General features: G+C 40.0%; 1 protein-coding gene across 1 annotated transcript in view; it reads left to right on the forward strand.

Annotated features, from left to right (window-relative positions):
- Positions 1-916: 916 nt before the first annotated feature.
- HOOK1 (hook microtubule tethering protein 1) overlaps positions 917-22,069 on the forward strand; it is a 66,487-nt gene continuing 45,334 nt past the window's right edge. The window contains exons 1-5 of the mRNA XM_008139374.3: positions 917-1,112; positions 5,371-5,456; positions 13,969-14,041; positions 17,776-17,826; positions 19,758-19,890. Coding sequence (XP_008137596.1) covers positions 1,050-1,112; positions 5,371-5,456; positions 13,969-14,041; positions 17,776-17,826; positions 19,758-19,890 — 406 coding nt within the window. The 5' untranslated portion in view covers positions 917-1,049. The remainder of the gene's footprint in view (positions 1,113-5,370; positions 5,457-13,968; positions 14,042-17,775; positions 17,827-19,757; positions 19,891-22,069) is intronic.

The raw sequence follows: 22,069 nt of genomic DNA on the forward strand, positions 1-22,069 counted from the left end.
CTCCAAGAACATTCTCAGAACACAGGTTTTCAAACCACCAAAGGAAAATAGGATAGGTTGCACATTGATATCCTCTATGTTTTTTGAAAACAATCACTTCATTTTCCTATCTCAAATGGTCTTCCCTTTTGCCCCACTTGAAATAAAATTGCACATGGTTTGTGACCTTTTGAGAGCTTTTCTGACTTAAGCAGCTTTATGGTGTATTTTCCTCCTTGGGAAACACGTCTGTGCCACCTCTTCAAATTAAAATATCCCTTTCCAATGAATGCTTAGGAGAAAAACCAGCTCTCCCTATCTCGACCTGGTTTTATTCATGGGTAGGTTCTAATTCTGAAGACCTAATGGAAGCTGAGTGTGGGTCTCCACAGGTGAACCCAGCGGTGCTGCCCTACCGCGAGGTAGGCGGCGGAAAGATGCCCCAAACTGAACCCACAAACGCTTGAGGGGGGACCCTCCGCCGCCTCTGCTTCTACACTGCCCCGCCGCGCACGCGCGCTCCACCCCACCTTCTAGGCACCTGCCAGGTCACAAACCCCTTCCCACCGCGCGTGTCCGCACGGGAGGCGCAGTCTTGTCTCACGTTGATTGGTCAGAACCAAGGGAGCGCGTCCCTCCAGAGCAACCTACTGGCGCTCTTCCCGCCCCCTCCCGCCCCCCTCGGGCTCCCACCTTCTTTGTGACTGGCGCGCGCCCAGGTCACTCTGCGCGGCGGGGAGAGGTGTGCTGTGGGGGAGGAGGGGCGGGCGGAGGGCGGGAGAGGCGGGGCGGGAGAGATGGGTGGAAGGAGGCGGGGCTCAGGTGCGGCGCGGCGTCCCAGGCTGGACAGGGGAGGGGGCGGGCGCGGAGCGGGCGGGCGGGCGGGGGGGCGGGGCCAGGGGGCGAGGAGGGGGTGACGCCGCGACGTCGGCAGCGCCAGCTTCGCGCGTGAGCGGCGCGGGCGTCGGGCCTGGCTACCGAGCTTTCCCGGCGGGCGAGCAGGTCGTCGACGCCGGCTCCGGCAGGAGTGCGGGGGAGGTGTCGGGTCAGCGGCGGAATCACCTGCGGCCATGGAGGAGACGCAGCCGCTTCCGCAGTCCGAGCTGCAGCTGTGCGACAGCCTCATCATCTGGGTGAGTACAAGGGGACCACGGGTTCGAGGGGCCGCGGCGAGTTGGCCCGGGGGTGGGGGTGTCCCCGTTTTCCCTGGGGAGCCTGAGGAGTAGCCAGGCCACCTGCACCGAGGACTCGGCGCTTCGCCCTCCGCACCTCCTGGCGCCCTTGACCGCGAGAGTGCCACCTGCGGGTCGCGGGGCAGGTGTGTGTGTGTGTGTGTGTGTGTGTGTGTGTGTACACGTTTTTACGTTTGTATGTGGGGGCGGGGGAGGGGAGGGGAACTCTGGGGGGGCGGGATGGAGGATGCTGGTCTTAAACCCCCAATCCTGCTCCTTCCTAACAGCTGTGGCGCCCAACCCCTCTACTCTTCCCTGTCCCATTTTCTCCTGCCCCGCAACCAAGTGCTGGACTTCTGGATCACAGCCTCGCTCATCTTCCATCTGCTGTCCAGCCTTCTCATAGGGACCTTTGTGCCACTTGGGAGTCAGGACCCCCTCCGGAAACCTCCCTTCCACCCCAGCCACCTTGCTCCATGTATACAGGTGGCCAGAGGTGGTTTTAGTTCCTGGATTAGTGCTACTCCATGCCACCTGGGCATCCGATTTTGTAGAAGCCTCTTAGAAGAGATCTTGACACCTATTGATTATGAGGAGAAAAAGATGTTGGGGTGGGGCCTCCTATTCCCTGTTTCTCGCTGCCACCGCCCCCCCCCCCAACCCCTCCAACCGACAAGCATTTTCCTGAAAGGAGAAGTCTTGGCATTTTTGTTTGTACTTGAGCCATGCTTAGTATTTCTGTTAATTTTGTGTTGGGTTTGGACAGGCAGGACCTGTCCCCATTTATTCCCTTCCTCAAAATGATGTCTCACCTTTTGGAGGTGCTCAGCTATCAGAGAGCTGGCATGATGTGGTTTCTAAATCGGTATTGGATGATGCATGGGATGTTGTTATTGATGCCCATGCCCAAACCAGTTAAGTTTTGTGTAAGGTACTGTGTGCAAAATGGAATGTAAACAGACTGGATCGGGAGGCGGCGATTGGTTGATGAGATTCCCAAGCGATCTCCTAATGCACATAATTCCAAAGAGTGAGAAGTCAGGGAAGGTTTCTGGCGATTTGTGAAGTGTATTGGAAATTACCATAATTTAAAGCAACTGGAACACTTTGGAGGTAATTAGCTTGCTTTTAAGTGGAATGCAAGTATTCAGGGCTTCTGAGTTAAAGCAATTAGCTAACTGTTCATGTGTATTTTCATTTAAAGTAAGTATTGGGGTTTAGGTACTGTATTTAAGACTGTCATAAGGCAACATTACTTTTAATGATGTGTTTTGTTAAAACAGGTGACTAATTAAAGAGTGTATCCTAATCTGTTGCATTGTTGCGCTAAACATCGACCGACTAGCGTAGTAAATGCAGTCTTTATGATGTCATTGACTTAAATATGAAGTGGTGGAGAAGTATAGGATTTTCTTGAATTGTATTGCAATATTTTTAAGTATTAGGTGACTATGTCCATTCTTTTAACCAGTATTTATTGAGTCCCTACTTTGCATAAGGCACTGAGGAAGACCAATATCAAAAAAAATTAAAGAACTTTCTATTTTAATTGGAGTGGTTGGCAGAGCTGTGTATTTTTACAATGGAAGGCAAAATTTCTTAAAAACTGTACAAACTTTATAAACCAAATGATGGGGAATCAAAGATGGCAGAGTATGATTGGTCGTTTGCTTCTCCAGTTCTCTCTCAGGCTGCTGAAACACTGGACAAAATGGAATTACTGTGCAGGCTCGTCCCTCTACAAATGCCACTACAGCCAAATCCACGTGTACCCATAACACTGCCCAGCTTTATGATTAAGAATAGCCACACAGTTCCTCTTACATTTATCTTTGAAAACCTTTATCAGTACCCTATTTGAGCCCCTAACATTTCTCCCCCTCAGGAAAACGACCTCCTCATCTTTGTTTCTGGCTCTACATCCCATCCTTACAACTTCTTTCTCTCTCCACGGGCTCCTCCTTCTCCACATGCAAACTTGCTACAATCTTCTCTATCTTAACAAGAGAGAGCGGAGAGCCACCACTTCCTTTATTGCCCCTTCCCTTTATGGTCACATTTCTTGAGTTTTTTAAACTTCTTGACCTTACATCGACACCTCAACGCACTGTCCTTAAGCTTGTTTTCTCTAAGACCTCTACTTCCTTACTCCATTTTGTCAACCATTTTGTGCATACTACAATACTCTCTTCCATTTTCTAAAACGTACTAAAGAGGTCACTCTGGTCATCACCCAGAGCAGTGTTTCCACAAAACTGATGTGCGTAAGAATCACTTGGGGATTTTCTGGTTTAATATGTCTGGACATTGTGAACCTATTGTTCTTAGACCCCACACATCCAGAAACCTTGAGTCACAGCCAATGTGCTAACAGCTATTGAGTTTATACCATGTGTCAGGCACTAATCTAAGTACAGTGTTTACCAATTCATTTAATTCTCAAAACCATCTTGTGAAGTAGAAGCTATTCTTACTGTTTTTCATTATATCGATGACACTGTAAGGATAAGTCTGAACTTTTTGTCATGGCTCTTCAGAGGCCTGACCCATGACTGTACTCACCCCTTCCCCGTCCCTCTTTGCACTAGAATTCCAATAATCCTGAACTGCACACTGCCTAAAAATACCATCTCTTTACCTATACTTGTGCTTTTATTATGTCCCTATTTCCTGAAGTTTTCCTTCCCCTGACCCTTTCTTTACTCAAGACTTTCCATCTAGGAACCATCTCTAAATAGTCTTAAATACAAGACCTAATTTGATTAGTTGACTGGTATATTTCAGAACACTTTGTGCATACTATAATCACGGGACTACAGATCACGTTTGCTAGAAATGATTTTTGTGTTCTTTCTCTTCTCCTTATCTCTTGATTGAGGCTACTTCAGGGTAGAAACCTGATAATTTTCCTTAGTAAATCTGTCCTGTACTACAGTGTCCTAATAGAGTAGAAGCTCAGTAAAGTATCTATGTGTACTTTGAAAGTAACTGTGGCTAGATTTAGTTTGTCTGTGCCATTCTTACATGTTGTATTAGGATAAGGGAGACATTTATAGAATCTCAAAATATACACAACCACTAAAGGTGAATTACGGTGGGAGAGAATTTTATTGGTTTAACATAAGTGGTAAACTAAAGGAGATGAATGTATGTGAGAAAAAAGAATCAATCATAGTATATTGAGTTCAAGATCATTATGGGTTGAGATTAGATTTCTAGAAAGTAGATGATCCATTTTTTGCTCTGTTATAATTTGCTTTATAAATCCTCACTGTAGGGCATGCTTATTCTAGAGAGAGTAGATGAGAGAGAGAGAGAGGGAGAGGGAGAGGGAGAGGGAGAGAGAGAGAACATTGATTGGTTGCCTTCTGTACGTGCCCCAACCTGGGGTTGAATCCACAACCTAGGTATGTGTCCTGACCAGGAATTGAATCAGCAATCTGAGAAACTTTTAATATACTGGAAGACTCTCCAACCAACTGAGCCACACGGCCAGGGCTAATTTGCTTTTTAAAAATTTGTCTATGTTGTGTTTGCTTTTTAGAAAAAGATGCCACCATTTTACTTCCCTTTTTAATATGTACATGAATGTTTAACAAATAGAGCTTTGAAAAGTTGTAATATCTCAAGCCAAATTAGATAGAAACAACTTGACATGGTAGGTGGGCTTTAGTCTGTCCATTCCCTAAGGCTAATTGTTGGATAGCAGGCAGAAGTCCAGCCTTATTTTAGAGCTCATCAATAAACTAAGTAGTAATTTTAGACTTGACATTTCTAGCCTTTGTTTTCCTATCAAATGATATGACTGAAATTTTCACTTGCAAATGTTAGGTTATCTTAAAGTTCTTTTTCTGATGTTAATCTCCCCAAAACAGACAAAACACATACTATACGTAGGAGTTCTATACTTGGCTTTCAGAAAGTCTGAAGTACTTCATACATGACATCAGTATATTTGACTTAGGTATATTTTTATGATTTATGAAATGTTAAATATTTATTTTTATTAAAATATTACACAGCCACAGAAACTTATTAGTATAGTTTTACTTGTTTGGCAGGGTCTGAATTTAAAGAAAACAGGTCAGTTAGCTATTTTTCTCTCTAATTTTCATATATATGTTTATATATATAGATAAATATTTTTTGAGGGGAGGTTGGTAATGCTACCCTGTAGGTATAAAGAGGCAGTAAAGTCATTTGCTTTATGTCCTTTTAGCTGCAGACATTCAATACCCCTGCACCTTGTCAGGATGTAAAACAGCTGACTAATGGAGTTGCCATGGCACAAGTTCTTCATCAAATGTAAGTAGTGGTCCCAGTTCTTCCTGAAAGAATTGTAAACCCAATACCAAGGAAGAAAACTTAAACTTGTATTTTAAAGGTTATTGAAACTTTATTCTTTTCAGTGATGACTCACATTTGGTATCAAAGCATTCTTGCATCTACGAAACAAAAAGGTGTATCACCTGATTAATCTTTGTTAATAAAGATATGTCTTAATTAAATGAGCAATCAGGATTTCTATTCCAGAGATGTTAATTTTAAACTTGTTCTGATCACTTTCACAACTTACAGTAACTGAAAGGAACAGGTTAAATTAATGGTATAATTGCTTGAAATGTTTTCTTTGGTTATACTCTTATCATTTGAAGGTATCAATGCAAACAAAATACTGGATTAAGAAAAAATATTAAATGTTTAAACCTATATTTGAACTAAGAGTAAATGTATTAATCCACTAATAATGAAATGTTGTTTAAATGAAATTTAAAGTCACAAATCCTAGGGAACCTTAACTAATAAAGCAGTTCTCTTTGGGTTAGGCCCATTTTATTTAAATACATAATATCAAAAGTTCTTAACCCCATTATTTCCTGATTTTTGCCAAACATTATATAAGAATTAGGGTTATGACATCTACAATATGAGGTATGCACTTAGTAGAAAAAACATGGGCAATTCTGTAGTCATAATTTATTAATTAATAGTCATTGATTTTGTATAAGCTTACTTTCATGATAATATATCTTCAATCAGACCAGAATTCTATCTCTGCTATGTTATTTTGTAGCTGGAGATTTTTTTATTGAACTGTTGCTATTATTTTGTAAAGGTTTCTTGTAATTGAAAACCCCATAGATGGTTTAGCAAAAACCATTCTTTACCACTCTTAGAAAAACACCTCAAAACAATATAAAAATTCTCATTCCTTGGAATATTCAAAATGGTCTAATTTAAATAGATACATAGTTAACTCAAGATTAAATAATGTTTTAAGAGATAAGCTTAACATGCTAACTTTTTTTGGGGGGGCTGTCATTCTGAAATATGCCTTATTCCCTTGCTTTCTTAAAGATGTTTCTTAAATGTTTTGTTTATTCTTACCCTGATTGGTTTCAAGTGATTTAATTAGCCAGAGCCAAGCATTCTGAATATGATTCTTTCGTGATGATTTGGGGATGTCATCATTATTTTTTTGTCATAAGGATATACACCTGGCCTTTTCTCATTGCAGTATGTTGTAGGTATTGGTGTAGATACATCTACATAGTGGTTGGTATGGATGTAAGGCTGATGTGTGTTCACGCCAATAGTGCTAGCCGAAGGTATCATTTAAATATATTGTGGTGCTTTTAGTAGCTTTATATCAAACCACGATAGAAGATACCCGTTTTGACCATGATATGGTGCAATGACTCTTTGATTTCCTATCCTCTAGAACTGTACCTCATGTTTAGTGTAGGGTCAGCTTCCATACAATGAAATCTTAAAAGTCATTGCCTGAACTATATAACTTAGACATGGGAGTCATGGGGTTATTGCTTAGGGTTCTATAGTTCCTTCATTACGTTTAGTTTGACTGCATACTATGTATCTCTCTGTTTTAAATGTATGTAGGAAAACTGTAACCACGACGATATTAGTTTTCTGAGGTTGCTATAACAAAATACCATCCGTTTGACCCGACTCTAAAGCCAGTGCTCTGAGTCAGCTATAATCATTGAAATCTAGTATCTTGATCCCCTCCTGATAAATGAATAAATGAAAGGCTAGGTGTCCAAATTACAGATCATAACTTCTGTATTAGGCATAGAAGGCCTTTTGATTATTTAAGCAGAATAGTATCAGTTCATTGAACCAATATAATTGTGATAAACATAGTAATCAGTAGCATTAATTACTACCTGAGTTTAGTTGGTAAAATTATCAGAAGACAAATACCATAGGTGGAGTTAAAAATTATTGTGTACTGATTTTCAGTTTTATTTGAAGACAGTTGGATCATACTTTGCTTTTTTAGTCTTATATCTCCTCCTTATTTGGTACTCCTTGATTTTCACAGAAGTTCTGGGAAATATGAGAAAAGGAGCTAACTGCTGGGGCCAAGAGTCTAATTAAGGCACTTAGATGTGACAGTGCAAAAGTAAAAGGAAGATATATGTCCAGAGAGTTCTGAGGTTAGGTATCAAGTTTAATAATGCCAAAGATTGGCTGTCATTTTAATTGTTTGAGAAGAATGGATTTGTTTATAAGAAAGAAAGTGGGAAATATATATTTATGGACAAGTCAGCAAGTATTTCTCAGGGACTGAATATTTGTGCCCCTTCAACATTCATATTGCTGAAGACTCAACTGTGTAGGGCTTCATTGTGTATCTGTATTGGAGATAGGGCCTCTAAGGAAGTCATTAATGTTAATCAGATGATAAGTGTGGGGCCCTGATCTGCTAGGATTAGACTTCTTATAAAAAGAGACATCAGAGAGGTTACTCCCTGCAAACATACAAAGAAGAGATCATGTGAGCACATACAGCAAGATGGCAGCTGCCTGCAAGACAAGAGGACAGACCTCAGAATGAAACCTACTTTGCCAACATCTTAATCTTGGACTTCTTAGCCTCTAGAACCATCCTATATAATAATCCTATATAATAAAAGGCTAATATGCAAATCGACCAAACGGCAGAATGACCGGTCACTATGATGCGCACTCACCACCAGGGGCAGACGCTCAGTGCAGGAGCTGCCCCCTGGTGGTCAGTGCACTCCCACAGGGTGTGAACGCCACTCAGCCAGAAGCCAGGCTCACAGCTGGCGAGCGCAGCGGCGGTGGCGGGAGCCTCTGCCGCAGCGCTAAGGATGTCTGACTGCTGGCTTAGGCCCAGGTAGCAGGCCTAAGTTGGCAGTCTGACATCCTCCGAGAGCTCCTGGATTGAGAGAAGGTGCAGGCCGGGCTGAGGTAACCACCCCCACCCCTGCTGAGTGCACAAATTTTGTGCACCGGGCCTCTAGTGAGAAATAAGTTTCTGTTGTTTAAGCCATCAGTCTATAGAATTTGTCTACAATCTGAGCATAATAAGTATAGGGCTAAATTTGATTTGGGATGGAAAGGAAGGCAAGGAGGAATGCAAGACAAAAGGATGAAAAATTAGAAGAGGTTATCCCCAGATTCATTTTCTAAATGAATTACTAAATAATTATATAGGGGAGAACCCAAGATGGCGGCTTAGGTAAACATCTAAACTGTGGCGGTGCACAACAATTTCAAAACTACAACTAAAAGACAAAACCTCTATCACCCAGAGCCACGGGAGGGCTGGCTGAGTGGAAGAGCTACAACTAGACGGAAAGAGAGAGGAGCGTTCAGGGCACAAACACTGAAAAGCTGAAGTACGGGGGCGCGCGCGCGCGAAACGGGCTGGCGGCAGATCCCAGCTGGTGGCAGTCGTTGCTTTCTTCAACCCGAAGGGGAGACGCATGGGATCCAAACTCCTACGGGGAGAAGCATCCTCAATGTTTCTCTGTCTCTGGACGGTTTGCCATTGGGTTGAAAAGTGAGGGTGGCTTGCTTGAGGAGCTATGTGGAGGAATAATTGTTTGCTGTGCTGGGGCGCAAGACGCAGGACGCAGTCGGAGACACTGGAAGGCTGGCTGCCAGCCATTGCTGTTTGCCACGCCGTAGCCTAGTGACGCCCTGAGACCCTGCCTCGCACAACCTACAAACCCACCCAAGCTCCAAGCAGCGGCTTTTGCATATGAATGGATCGCCGCTTAACCTAGCAACCAGTTCAGACAGCTCCAAAATCTCCAAATCCCAAGCAGGGAGGAGAGGACTGGAATTCTCCTGTAGCCCCAGCAGGGTGGCCTCAGACAGTAGCTGACCTGCACCTCATTTTGGAGATCCAGAAGCCAGTGTACCTAGTGGTCAGTGTGAGACACAGATTTCAACTCCTCACATCCATAAGTGACACATTCAGGAGGCGGACTCAGATAGCACCAAAGCCCCACTGAAACAAGCCCTGCACCATAAGCGTTTCTCTAGTGCAGCAGTTATAAACACAGCGGGTCCCCACAGCCAATTGCCCTGGAGGACAGTTCCTCCCAGTGTACCAACAGCAATCAAGGCTTAACTACACCAAGACTTTGCACTTGGCTCATAAAGGGGTGTGCCAAGACCATCCACCTCAGGTGATTGGGGAGGCTGAGCTACTGGCCCTATAGGTCACCTACCACACAAAGCCGTTCCATCAACACAGGGAAGCAGCCAAAATGCGGAGGCACAGAAACATGTCACCAATGAAAGAAATGGAGGAAAGTAAACTATGGGACGATATAGAGTTCAAAACCACACTTATAAGGTTACTCAAGAATCTTGTAAAAACTGCGGAGAAACTTGATGAAACCTTTAAGGACCTAAATGAGAATGTCAAAAAAATGGAAAAGGACCAGTCAGAAATTAAGCATACACTGTCTGAAATAAAGAATATACAGAAACTCAACTGTAGATCAATGTACCCCAAGAATCAAACCAAAGATCTGAAATATGAAGAAACAAAAAACACCCAAGCAGAGAAAACAAAAAATATGAGGAAACAAAAAACACCCAACTAAAAAGAAAAAAGGATCCAAAAATATGAAGATAATGTAAGGAGCCTCTGGGGCAACTTTAAGCATACCAACATCCGAATTTTTGGGGTGCCAGAAGAAGGAGAGAGCAAAATATTGAAAACCTATTAGAAGAAATAATGACAGAAAACTTTCCCCACCTGGTGAAAGAAATAGACTTACAAGTTCAGGAAGCGTATAGAACCCTAAATAAGAGGAATCCAAAGAGGACCACACCAAGACACATCATAATCAAAATGCCAAGGGTAAAAGACAAAGAGAGAATCTTGAAAGCAGCAAGAGAAAAACAGTTAGTTACCTACAAGGGAGTACCCATACGACTGTCAGCTGATTTCTCAACAGAAACTATGCAGGCCAGAAGGGCGTGGCAAGAAATATTCAAAGTGATGAACGGCAAGAACCTACAACCAAGACTACTGTACCCAGCAAAGCTATTATTCAGAATTGAAGGTCAGATAAAGAGCTTCACAGACAAGAAAAAGCTAAAGGAGTTCATCACCACGAAACCAGGATTACATGAAATGCTGAAGGGTATTCTTTAAGAAGAGGAAGAAGCACCCATGAAAAACACACAAGGTGACAAAACAAGCCAGAGGAAAATCATTTGGGCAAAAATTGAAAAAGGATCCCTAGTCAAATTTATAGAAAATATTCCTTTATTAACTTTTGGTCGAGAATATGTTTGTATATTTTCAGAAAACAACTCCGAGACCATGTGGATTCCAGCAAGAGAGGAATCGACAGGACTACTCCAGCCATGAAGACAGAAGAGAAGCAGTCCAGAGACGGAAGACACTGATGTGGCCTTCCCAAACTAGCAGTTAGCAGCTGTGCATCACTGCAGATTGCCCAGGACCAAACCAGACAGAGTCGGACCTGCATTATCACCATTTGTCCACCATCCAGAACTGAAATGTCAGTGCTGACATGTACACATAAGGAACTGTTGGACATTGAAATTGGGTCTCAAAAGAACTGTTGGCCCAGAAAGAAACTCACTACACACTGATTCATTTGCCTGTCACCATAACCATTATTGCTTGTCTCATTTTCGGTTTTTATAAGTGTATTTCTAATAGCACATGATCTCACTCATCTAGGGGAAATAATGAACAACATAGACTGATGAACAAGAACAGACCCAGAAACAAGGAGGCATGGATCAGACTGTCGGGTCTCGGGGGGAGGGTTGGGAAGGGTGGGGGTAAAAGGGGAGATCAACCAAAGGACTTGTGTGCAGGCATATGAGCCTAACCGGTGGTTAAGGACAACAGGGGGGTGGGGACATGTGTGGGGAGGGGTGTGGGATGGGAATGGGGGGACGAGGACAAATATGTGATACCTTAATCAATAAAGAAATTTTAAAAAAAGAGGAAGAAGAAGAAAAAGGTAAAGATAAAAATTATGAACAACAAAAAGACATCAAATACATACCTACCAACGAGTGAATCTAAAAATCAAGTGAATAAAAAGTCTGAAGAATAGAAGGGACTGGTGAATATAATGGAATCAGGGATATAGAAAGGGAGTGGACTGACAATTCTCAGGGGGAAGGGGATCTGAAGGATGTGGGAAGAGATTGGACAAAGGTCTTACACCTATGGGTAAAGACAGTGGCGGGGGGTAAGGGCATGGGGTGGGTTGGGGAATCAGGTGGAGTGGGGGAAGAACACCTATGGGGGGGGGAAGAACACCTGTAATAATCTGAACCATAAAGTTTTATTTAAAAACATTAAAAAAATAATTATATAACCCTATTTGAAGTTTTTTTAGGGTCAAAAACTGTTGTAATAGTCAGGGTTCTCCAGAGAGATAGACCCAATAAGATACTGTTGCAGGTAGAGTGTACAGTCAGAATTTGCACTTTCTCAGGGGAGGTCAGTCTTTTTCTTAAGGCCTTCAACAGATAGGCCCACCCACATTATGGAGAGCAATCTGCTTTATTCAAGGTCTACTTTTTTAAAATGTTAATCTTATCTAAAAAATACCTTCACAATAACATCCAAGCATGTGTGACCAAATACATGCCAAATATATGGTTACTGTGGCCTTGCCAAGTGGACATAAAATTAACCATTGCAACTGACATAGCTCTTTTATTTAATCTGATGTCAAGAGAAAGTAAATTTACTTTTACAGTTTTGATTCATTAACTAATTTCAGTCTTTTCAGTTAAATATCTGGTAATATAATTTATACATTTAGCCAAATTATTTTGGTAAATTATAGCCTCAGCCATCTGGGAAAAGTTGAACATAATTAAAATTAGTTAAAAAAAACACACAACAACAGTTAAGCCCTGGCCAGTGTGGTTCAGTGGTTAGAGTGTTGGCCTGTGTACTGAAGAGTCTCGGGTTTGATTCCTGGTCAATGGCATGCACCTGGGTTGCAGTTTCAATCTCTGGCTCCCTGTAGGCGTGTGTGTGGGAGTCAACCCATCGATGTGTCTTTCTCACATGGATGTTTCTCTCTTTCTCTCTCCCCCCACTCCTGTCCTCCCTCTCTTTCTATCTCTCTCTTCTGTTCCCCCTCCCTTCCACTCTAATCCTCGGGTGAGGATTAACAGAAAAAAAAAAAAGTTAAAATTCAAAATAAAGGAATTTAAAGTGGTGAAGCCATTTTTGGTTACTCCTGTCAGAAGTGAGATCTTCTGTATTAGAACATCTGAGGCAGACAGTTTCTGAAAAGCTAATCACTGTGTTCTAATTTCAGCTTTGCATTCTAAATTCAAGATACTGCCATGGAAAAGAATACTTTGATTTCTTTCCTCACTTTAGTTGCTGATCTGTAAAGTCAAGATTTAAATGGGACCTTTAAGACCTCTTCTAGCACTGTATTCTGATTTTGTCATGTTGGCTTAACTCTTAAAGCATTTATCACATTCTCCTTTGAGTATAGTTATTTTTGCTTTCTATTTTTCCTTTTAATAATTATTTCTCTAAGAGTCAGAATAGTAAATTATTTATCTTCAAATTAACCTTGCTCAATACCTTATTCAGAGCAAGCATCCAAATATTTGTTTTAAATATAATCTATTAATATAGTCAATTGTTTATAGTTAAATGTCATCCTTCAAGACCTTATTTATTTAATACATAAATATTGATATAGTAATTTTTTTGTGTTGATCTTCAATATCAATAGTACGTAGTTTAAAACTAAATTTGTCCTTATAGATTTCTCATTATACTCATTCTACTCAGTTACAATGAGATTTATTTGGGGCTTTGCCTGATACTAATTTCACTTGGGGCAAATTACTAGGTTCTCTCATCCTCAGTTTTCTGAAGAGTAAGATTGAAAATAATAGATCCTTTGACCAAGTTAATGTGAAATTTATATGAAATAATATGCAAAAACATCTAGCACAGTGCTTGAGACATAGTAGACATGAAAAACTAGTTTTCTCTTTTTTCTCTCCTTTAGGATAGGGCAGTGGTCGGCAAACTCATTAGTCAACAGAGCCAAATATCAACAGTACAACGATTGAAATTTCTTTTGAGAGCCAGATTTTTTAAACTTAAACTATATAGGTAGGTACATTATTATTAACTTAATTAGGGTACTCCTAAGCTGGCCTTCGCTAAAAACTCAAGGGGCCAAAGAGCCGCATGTGGCTCTCGAGCCGCGGTTTGCCGACCACTGGGATAGGGACTTTCACATCTTCCTACTATCAGGGCACCTGTTGACATATTTATTAAATGTTTCTTAAATTGAAGTTGTTAATGACTTAAGTAGTTTATTATGAGAATTTCTGAAATGAGTCATTAGGAATAACAAAAAATTTAGTGGATCTTCTAAATAATATATACTATTCTTATTAAGGACAGGCTTTAAAACATGAAATAACTTTCTCTGTTGACTAAATTTGGTATTTTACATGTTTAGCATTTCTATTTTTGTTTTAGTGATGCAGCGTGGTTCAATGAATCTTGGTTAAGCCGAATTAAGGAGGATATTGCCGACAACTGGAGGATAAAGGTATGCAGAATGAAGAATCCACTTGATCAAAGCATTGGTTCTAAAATTAGTACTAAGCTCAACTAAATCTTTTTTAAAAATTAACTTAAGGGTGCACTTATTGTATGCAGTTTGAGTTTTGACACATGTATGTTTCCTTTATAACTATCATCATAGTTAGAGATAGGAAATTTTTATTAATCCAAAACATGTGTTTATGCCCCTTCCCAATTAATTCTTATTCTTTATCTTGGCCCCAGTTGGCCATAGATCTGCTTTCTGTCCCTAAAGGTTTCATTTCTGGAGTTCCATGTGAATGGAATCAAACATTTTGTACTCTTTGTCTCTAGCATCTTTTACTCATTATAATGTTTTTGAGACTCATCCATGTTGACTGTATTAACAATAGATTTGCTAAGTATTATTTAGTTACATTACTATACCACATTCACCTATTGATGGATGTTTAAATTGTTTTTTTTCCGATATTGTAATTTTTGTGTCTTGTATTTTTGTCTTGATAAGTCTGGCTCAATCTTTTTGAATTTTATTGTGGGTTTTTTTCCCCAAAGAACTAGCTTATGTTTTGTTTTATTGGTTTTTCACTTTAATCTTTTTTTTTTTTTTTTTTTTACTTTCTTTCTCCTACTTGCATATTCACTTCATTTTCTTACTTCTTAATGTGGAAGCTTAAATCATCAGTTTTAGACCTTTGTCCTCTTCTCCCCCCTTATTAAGCATTGCCTCAGCCACATCCTACACATTTTTGACATACAGTGTTCTTATTTTCAGTCACTTCAAAATATTTGGTAATTTTCATTTGACCCATGGATTAATTAGAAGTAATATTTTAAATTCTAAAAAATTAGAATTTTTAAGTAACTTTTAAAAAATGTCTTAATTGCTAATTTAATTCCATTTTGATATTAAGAAATTCCTTTAAATTTAATGGACTGACTTTATTAGCCTAACATCTGATCTATCTTTGGTGAATATTCCATGTATACTTGAAAATAACATGTATTCCGCAGTTCTACAATTTATGTCGTTTATTGATAATACTGTTTGTATCTTTTATATCTTTATTGATTTCTTGTCTGATTATTTTATCAAGGTAGAAGTACTCCTTTAATTTCTAATGATGATTGTGGATTTATCAGTTTCTTTTTTAAATTCTGTTAATTTCTAAATCTCATAATTTAATCTCTATTAATAGGTTTACATACATTAATTTTATGTCCTAATAGATGAATGAATATACTTATCATTATGAAATATCTTTCTTTATCCTTTATAATTTTCCTTGAAGTCTTTTTTTCTGATACTAATGTAGCCACTTCATTTTTATGATTATGTTTTGCTTTAGTGGGTTTTTTTTTTTTAATTCTTTTAATCTCTGAGCTTTTATATTAGAAGTGTTTCATGGAGACACCTAATAGTTGGGTCTTGCTTTTTTTTTTATCCAGTGAACAACTCTTTATTTGGTTCTTAAAAAAACAAAAAACCTTTCCATTTCTTATATCCCTGGTTTTTGTTTGTTTTTTTTTAAATTTTATTTTATTGTTTAAAGTATTACACATAGTAGTACATATGTCTCCTTTATATCCCTGTTTTTATTGAAATCCTTGAACATTTTTAAACTAGCAGTTATAACATTATCTTCTAATTCTTTCATTTCTCATTTCTAGGCCTATTTCATTGACTTGAGTTTTGTCCTCGTTATAGTACACATTTTCTTGCTTTTTCACATGTGTAGTAATTTTTTATTGGATGCTAGACAGTTTGAGCATTATTGTTTAGTGCTGAGGTTTTTTTGTATTTTATAGTGTGGTGGACTTTGTTCTTGCAAGCAGTTAAGATACTTGTGAGTCTTAAAAAAACAAAAAACCTTTCCATTTCTTATATCCCTGGTTTTTGTTTTTTTTTTTTAATTTTATTTTATTGTTTAAAGTATTATACATAGTAGTACATATGTCTCCTTTATATCCCTGTTTTTATTGAAAACCTTTGTTCTTGCAAGCAGTTAAGATACTTGGTTCTTAAAAAGTAATTCTTTTAAAAAAAAGTAATTTTTTAAAAAAGTAATTCTTTATTGTTGAAAGAATTACATATGTCCCCCTTTTCCCCACATTGACCCCCTCCAGCCCGCTCCCGCCCCAGCACCCTATTGTCTGTGTCCATGAGTTATGCATATATGCATACATGGTCTTTGGTTGATTACCTCCCCGCCCCCCTCCTACTCTCCTGCCTTCCCTCCGAGATTCCACACTCTGTTCTATGCTTCAAGTCTCTGGATCCACTCCGTTCATCAGTATATTTTGTTCAATAGATTCCACATATGAGTGCGATCATGTGATACTTGTCTTTCTCTGACTGACTTATTTCACTTAGCATGATACTCTCCAGGTCCCTCCATGCTGTCTCAAGGGTAAGCGATTCTTCATTTTTACTGCTGCATAGTATTCCATGGTATAAATGTACCACAGCTTTTTTATCCACTCATCTACTGATGGGCACTTGGGCTGTTTCCAGATCTTAGCTATTGTAAATTATGTTGCTATGAACCTAGGTGTGCATACATTCTTTCTGATTGGTGCTTCAGGTTTCTTAGGATAGATTCCTAGAAGTGGGATCACTGGGTCATCTTTTAAAGGTTTTGGGGTGTGGAAAGCAGATTCTCTACATTAGGGGTGGGGAACCATTTTTCTTCCAAGGGCCATTTGGATATTTATAATATAATTCTCAGGCCATACAAAATTATCAGCTTAAAAATTAGCCTGCTATATTTGGTCAAACATTTAATTAACTCACCCCTAATGCCTTGAGCAGAGCCAGACCAAATGATTCTGCAGGCCAGACATTCCCCACCTCTGTTCTAGGGCTAGGTTAGACCTACTACTAAGTTGTGATTTTTTGGGAGTTATTAGTGAAAGCTTGTCTATACAGCATAGTCTCTTCACCCTGGCTGGTGGGAATTTCTTCAATTTCTGGCTTGTATAATCATTGAGAATTGTTCAGATTATAGTTACCAGGATTGTTCTTTCCTTGGAAATTATTCTTGTTAAATCTCATTGATTTTTACCCGTGCACATACAAATTAATATTCAGGCATAGAGTCAAAGGAACCATTAATGCAGATTTCTAGAGTTCTTTTTCTCTATAGCTCTCAATTTTTCATTTGTCTGCCCTGTAAATTCTAAATATCGTGATCTTCATGAACATCTTATGTCTCTCTCCTTAACTCAACAAGAACATCAGGCCCTATGCTGTGGTGTGAAATTGCCTCTAGAAAGAAATCTTGGATAGTGTAGGGGTCATCTTTTTTTGTTTTCCTTCTCTCAGAAATTATAGTTCTATATTACTTGTTGGCTACAGCTTGAAAACAATTGACCCTTGTGTTTTCTCCTGTTTTCTAGTTGTTTGTGTCAGGAAAATTAAGTCTAGACAAGTTACTCGCTCATGAATGAACATGGACATGCTCAGTCTTTAAAGTTGGTACTTGACTTCATTCTGTCTCGTTTTAAATAGAATTACCCTGGTTAAACTTTATAAGCATGCAGACATTATTTTCTTTCAGTCAAACTGATTAACCCTTCAATGTTTAAAAATTATCATGTACTTATATTTGTAGAACTCTAACATATAGTATTTTTGTTGTTATTTTTATCAGGGGGCAGTTTCTGTTGTCTTTCACCTTAGCATACATTTTCTTTCATTATGAAATTCTTGAATTGTTTTTTTTTTTTCCCCATTAGGCTAGTAATTTAAAGAAGGTACTTCAAGGAATTATGAGTTATTACAGCGAGGTATGAGAAACATCTGACTTTGTTTAACTACAAAATGCTATGTGATAATTATATGACACTGAAAAATGACTTGGCTTTTAATGTATAACATATTACTGGAAAATAATTTATAACGAATATATATATATTTTTGCCATTTTTAGAACATTCAAATTATGTGAACATAAACAGGCTTAAACTTAATATATTGATTTGGGAAATAATGTTGCTTCTGTATTGATACTGTTTAAATTGATTATATTTTGAAATAGAATTGCCTCCAAATGATTTGATTTTATGCAATGCTGTAAAGTAGACCTTATAATGAAACTAGAGGCCCTGTGCATGAAATTCGTGTACAAGGGGTGTTGCTCAGCCCAGCCTGCACCCTCTCCAACCTGGGACATCCCTCTCACAATCCAGGACTGCTGGCTCCCAACCACTCACTTGCCTGATTGCCCCTAACTGCTTCTGCCTGCCAGCCTGATCACCCCCTAACCACTCCCCTGCCAGCCTGTTCTACACCTAACTGCTCCCCTGCCGGCCCAATTGCCCCTAACTGCCCAACCCTGCCGGCCTGGTTCTCCCCAACTGCCCTCCCCTGCAGGCCTGGTCCCCCTCAACTGTCCTCCCTTGCAGGCCTGGTTGCCCCAACTGCCCTTACCTGCAGGCCTGGTCCGCCCCAACTGCCCTCCCCTGCAGGCCTGGTCCATCCCAACTGCCCTCCCCTACAGTCCTGGTCTGCCTCAACTGCCCTCTCCTGCAGGCCTGGTTCTCCCCAACTGCCCTCCCCTGCTGGCCTTGTCCCCTCCAACTGCCCTCCCCTGCAGGCCTGATTCCCCCCCACAACTGCCCTCCCCTGCAGGCCTGGTCCCCCCCAACTGCCCTCCCCTGCAGGCCTGGTCTCTCCCAACTGCCCTCCCCTGCAAGCCTGGTCCCCCCCAACTGCCCTCCCCTGCAGGCCTGGTTGCCCCCAACTGCCCTCCTCTGCCATCTTGTGGCAGCCATCTTGTGGCAGCCATCTTGTGTCCACATGGGGGTGGCCATCTTGTGTGTTAGAGTGATGGTCAATTTGCATATTACTGTTTTATTAGATAGGATTGCAATTATTTCATATTTAAAACATTGCTTTGATAGCTGTTTCTAATGCAAACAATAGCACAAATATACTATGCAAATGAATTGGGGGAAAATGCAAAGTAAAAATAGTATTAAACACCTTAGCTAGTACATTATTCAGGTTTTTTTTTTTTTTTCCTTATTCAGCATCATAAGTTCACTGCTAGGATTATTTCATATAACAAGGTTTATTGCTTAATGTTTGGGAATGGCAGCAATTGCCATTACATAATTATATTTCTGTTTTTTAAAGTTGTCACAGTTTAGCTTGTTATTTCTTCCAAATAATTTTAAGACTGAAAATTTTCAATTTATTTATGCCTAAAATCATTTTGAAGCTTTTTCTAATGCCACAAAAACTCTTAATTAGCTAAAAAAGAAAGATCAAGTCAGGAAAGATTAATTCATTGGATTTATTGTTTATGTGTGATTTATTTTGTGATTCTCTTAACTGATTGTATATTAAAATATCATGAATATTCCTTGGCATAACATAAATCTTTTTTTTTTTTTTTTTTAATGAAAAGGCCTAAGTATTGTCAAGATAGATCAGGCCAGGGGCTTCTTAAACAATCCCTTTTTTATAATGAGATCAAAGGATATTTTGTATAAAAGCATTTTAGTTGCTTTTGGTTTGTTACTCAAAATTTTGGGAGGTGGCTTGAGCTTTACTAACTGGCTTTAGTCAGTAATTTTGGGTGAATCATTTGTTAATTTATCTGAGTCATTTTAGGAACCTATTTATAATTTATTTTTCTAGTAATAATTAAATGTAGTAAAATTTTTGTAGCCTATATAAATAAATGATTTAATTTATTGTTTCAATACCACAGTTTTTGGGGCAACAGATTTCTGAAGAACTTATTCCTGATTTAAACCGAATAACTGAAAGTTCAGATTCTGTGGAGCTTGGGAGGTTACTGCAGCTTATTTTAGGTTGTGCGGTCAACTGTGAAAAGAAGCAAGGTAAGCGAGTTTCTGTCATATGAGAATATGTACTTTCTATAAACAACCTACATTTCTGTAGAAAGTAGCACTAAATGTACTATTCCTGGTTGACAGCACCCTGAGATGTAAGCCAGAAGATAGGAATTCTAGCACAGCTCTGCAACTAAAAAGCTACCAATCTTGAGTATCATAATGATACCTGGATTCTGAGATTCATATTCAGTGACTAAATGTAATGTATTTTAATTTAATTAGTTAAATATGTTCATTGCTTAAGACTTAGTGGATAATCAGTAAATATTGTACTTATTCATTTGATACATTATCTCTTTCACTTGCAAGATCTAGCACCTTAGGTTGATTCAGAATCTATACTAATAAAAGCATAATATGCTAATTATACTGGATAGCCAAACAACCTTCTGGACGTCATTCTGGGTGTCCTTCCGGACAAAGCTGCAGTGATGGAGGCTGAGGCAGAGATGGTTAGGGGCGATCAGGGCAGCAGGGGAGCAGTTAGGGGGCAATCAGGCTGGCAGGGAAGCAGTTAGGGGCAATCAGGCCGGAAGGGGAGCAGTTAGGGGGTGATCAGGCCAGCAGGGAAGCAGTTAGGGGCAATTAGGCCAGGAGGGGAGCAGTTAGGGGCATCAGGCAGGCAGGCAGAGGTAGTTAGGGGCAATCAGGCAGGCAAGGGAGCAGTTAGGGGCAATCAGGCAGGCATGCAGAGTGGTTAGGGGCAGTCAGTCAGGCAGGCAGGTGAGCAGTTAGGAGCCAGCAGTCCTGGATTGTGAGAGGGATGTCCAGTCGGATTGGAGAGAGTACAGGCTGGGCTGAGGGATCCCCCTCCCACCTCCCCCCATGCACGAATTTCATGCACCGGGCCTCTAGTTTTAGAAATAAATATGCAGGTGTTAAATTATAATTCAGGCTTCTTTAGATGATATTATGCTCTTCAGAAGAATGCCTGCCCAGTGAATCCTCCAAATAAATAGTCTAATGATATAAATGGAATTGGTGTATTATATTGATAAAAACAAACACAGTGATCCATGTTCTACTGAGTAGAAGAAGAGCATTTTGGTTGAATATAGTGAATAAGATGATGAACTGAACAAACCAAGATCTACTTGGCTGAAGGGCTTACCTTGATCTAGGTAGTAAGATTTTTGATGCTGGTGTTTTTTTGCATGATTCAGCCAAACTTGGCTTTAGTACATTACCTTTAAAACAAAATGTTGGATACTTAACTTGTAAAATATTTTTAAAATATGTTTTTATTGATTTTTTTTAGAGGGATAGATAGAAACATTAATGAGAGAGAAACGTCGATCAGCTGCCTCCTGCACACCCCTGACTGGGGATTGAGCCCACAACCCTGGGCATGTACCCTGACTGGGAATCTAACTGGTGACCTCCTGATTCATGGGTTAATGCTCAACCACTGAGCCATACCAGCCGGGCTAAGTTTGTAAAGTATTTTAAGCCAGGTCCTTAGAAAACACATTCCATGTTATCTAATGAAAGAAGAGAGCATATGAGTCAGGATAAATTCAATAAAACAAATTGAGGAAGGAGAAAAATAAAAAACCTGACATTAATCCTATATAATACAAGGCTAATGTGCAAATCGACCAAACCGTGGAACGACCTGTTGCTATGATGTACACTGACCACCAGGGGGCAAACACTCAATGCAGGAGCTGCTCCCCTGGTGGTCAGTGCGCTCCTACAAGGGTAGCGCTGCTCAGCCAGAAGTCAGGCTCAGGCTGGCAAGCGCAGTGGCGGTGGCAGGAGCCTCTCCCGCCTCTATGGCAGCACTAAGGGTGTCTGGAGTGGGCCTAAGCCATAAGTTGGACATCCCCCAAGGGCTCCCGGACTGCAAGAGGGTGCAGGCTGGGCTGAGGGACCCCCCACCCCGAATGCACGAATTTCATGCACTGGGCCTCTAGTTACAGTAGGTCCTCGGGTTACTTTGGAGATTCGTTCCTACAGCGCGACATAACGCAATTTTCGCTGTAAGTCGGAACCCACCTACATAAGCACCTATGTCACTCACATGGAGCACATACACAGCAGTAATGAAGTGAAACAGTAAAAAAAAATTAAAAGAAAGGTAACAATTTTTGACCTTTACTTGTAGTAAATAAATAAAAAACATAAAGCACAAATGTACATATGTCGAAATGACGGAACTCTT

This window comes from Eptesicus fuscus, chromosome 9, assembly GCF_027574615.1.
Source record: "Eptesicus fuscus isolate TK198812 chromosome 9, DD_ASM_mEF_20220401, whole genome shotgun sequence".
In the NCBI taxonomy this organism is placed as follows: domain Eukaryota; kingdom Metazoa; phylum Chordata; class Mammalia; order Chiroptera; family Vespertilionidae; genus Eptesicus; species Eptesicus fuscus.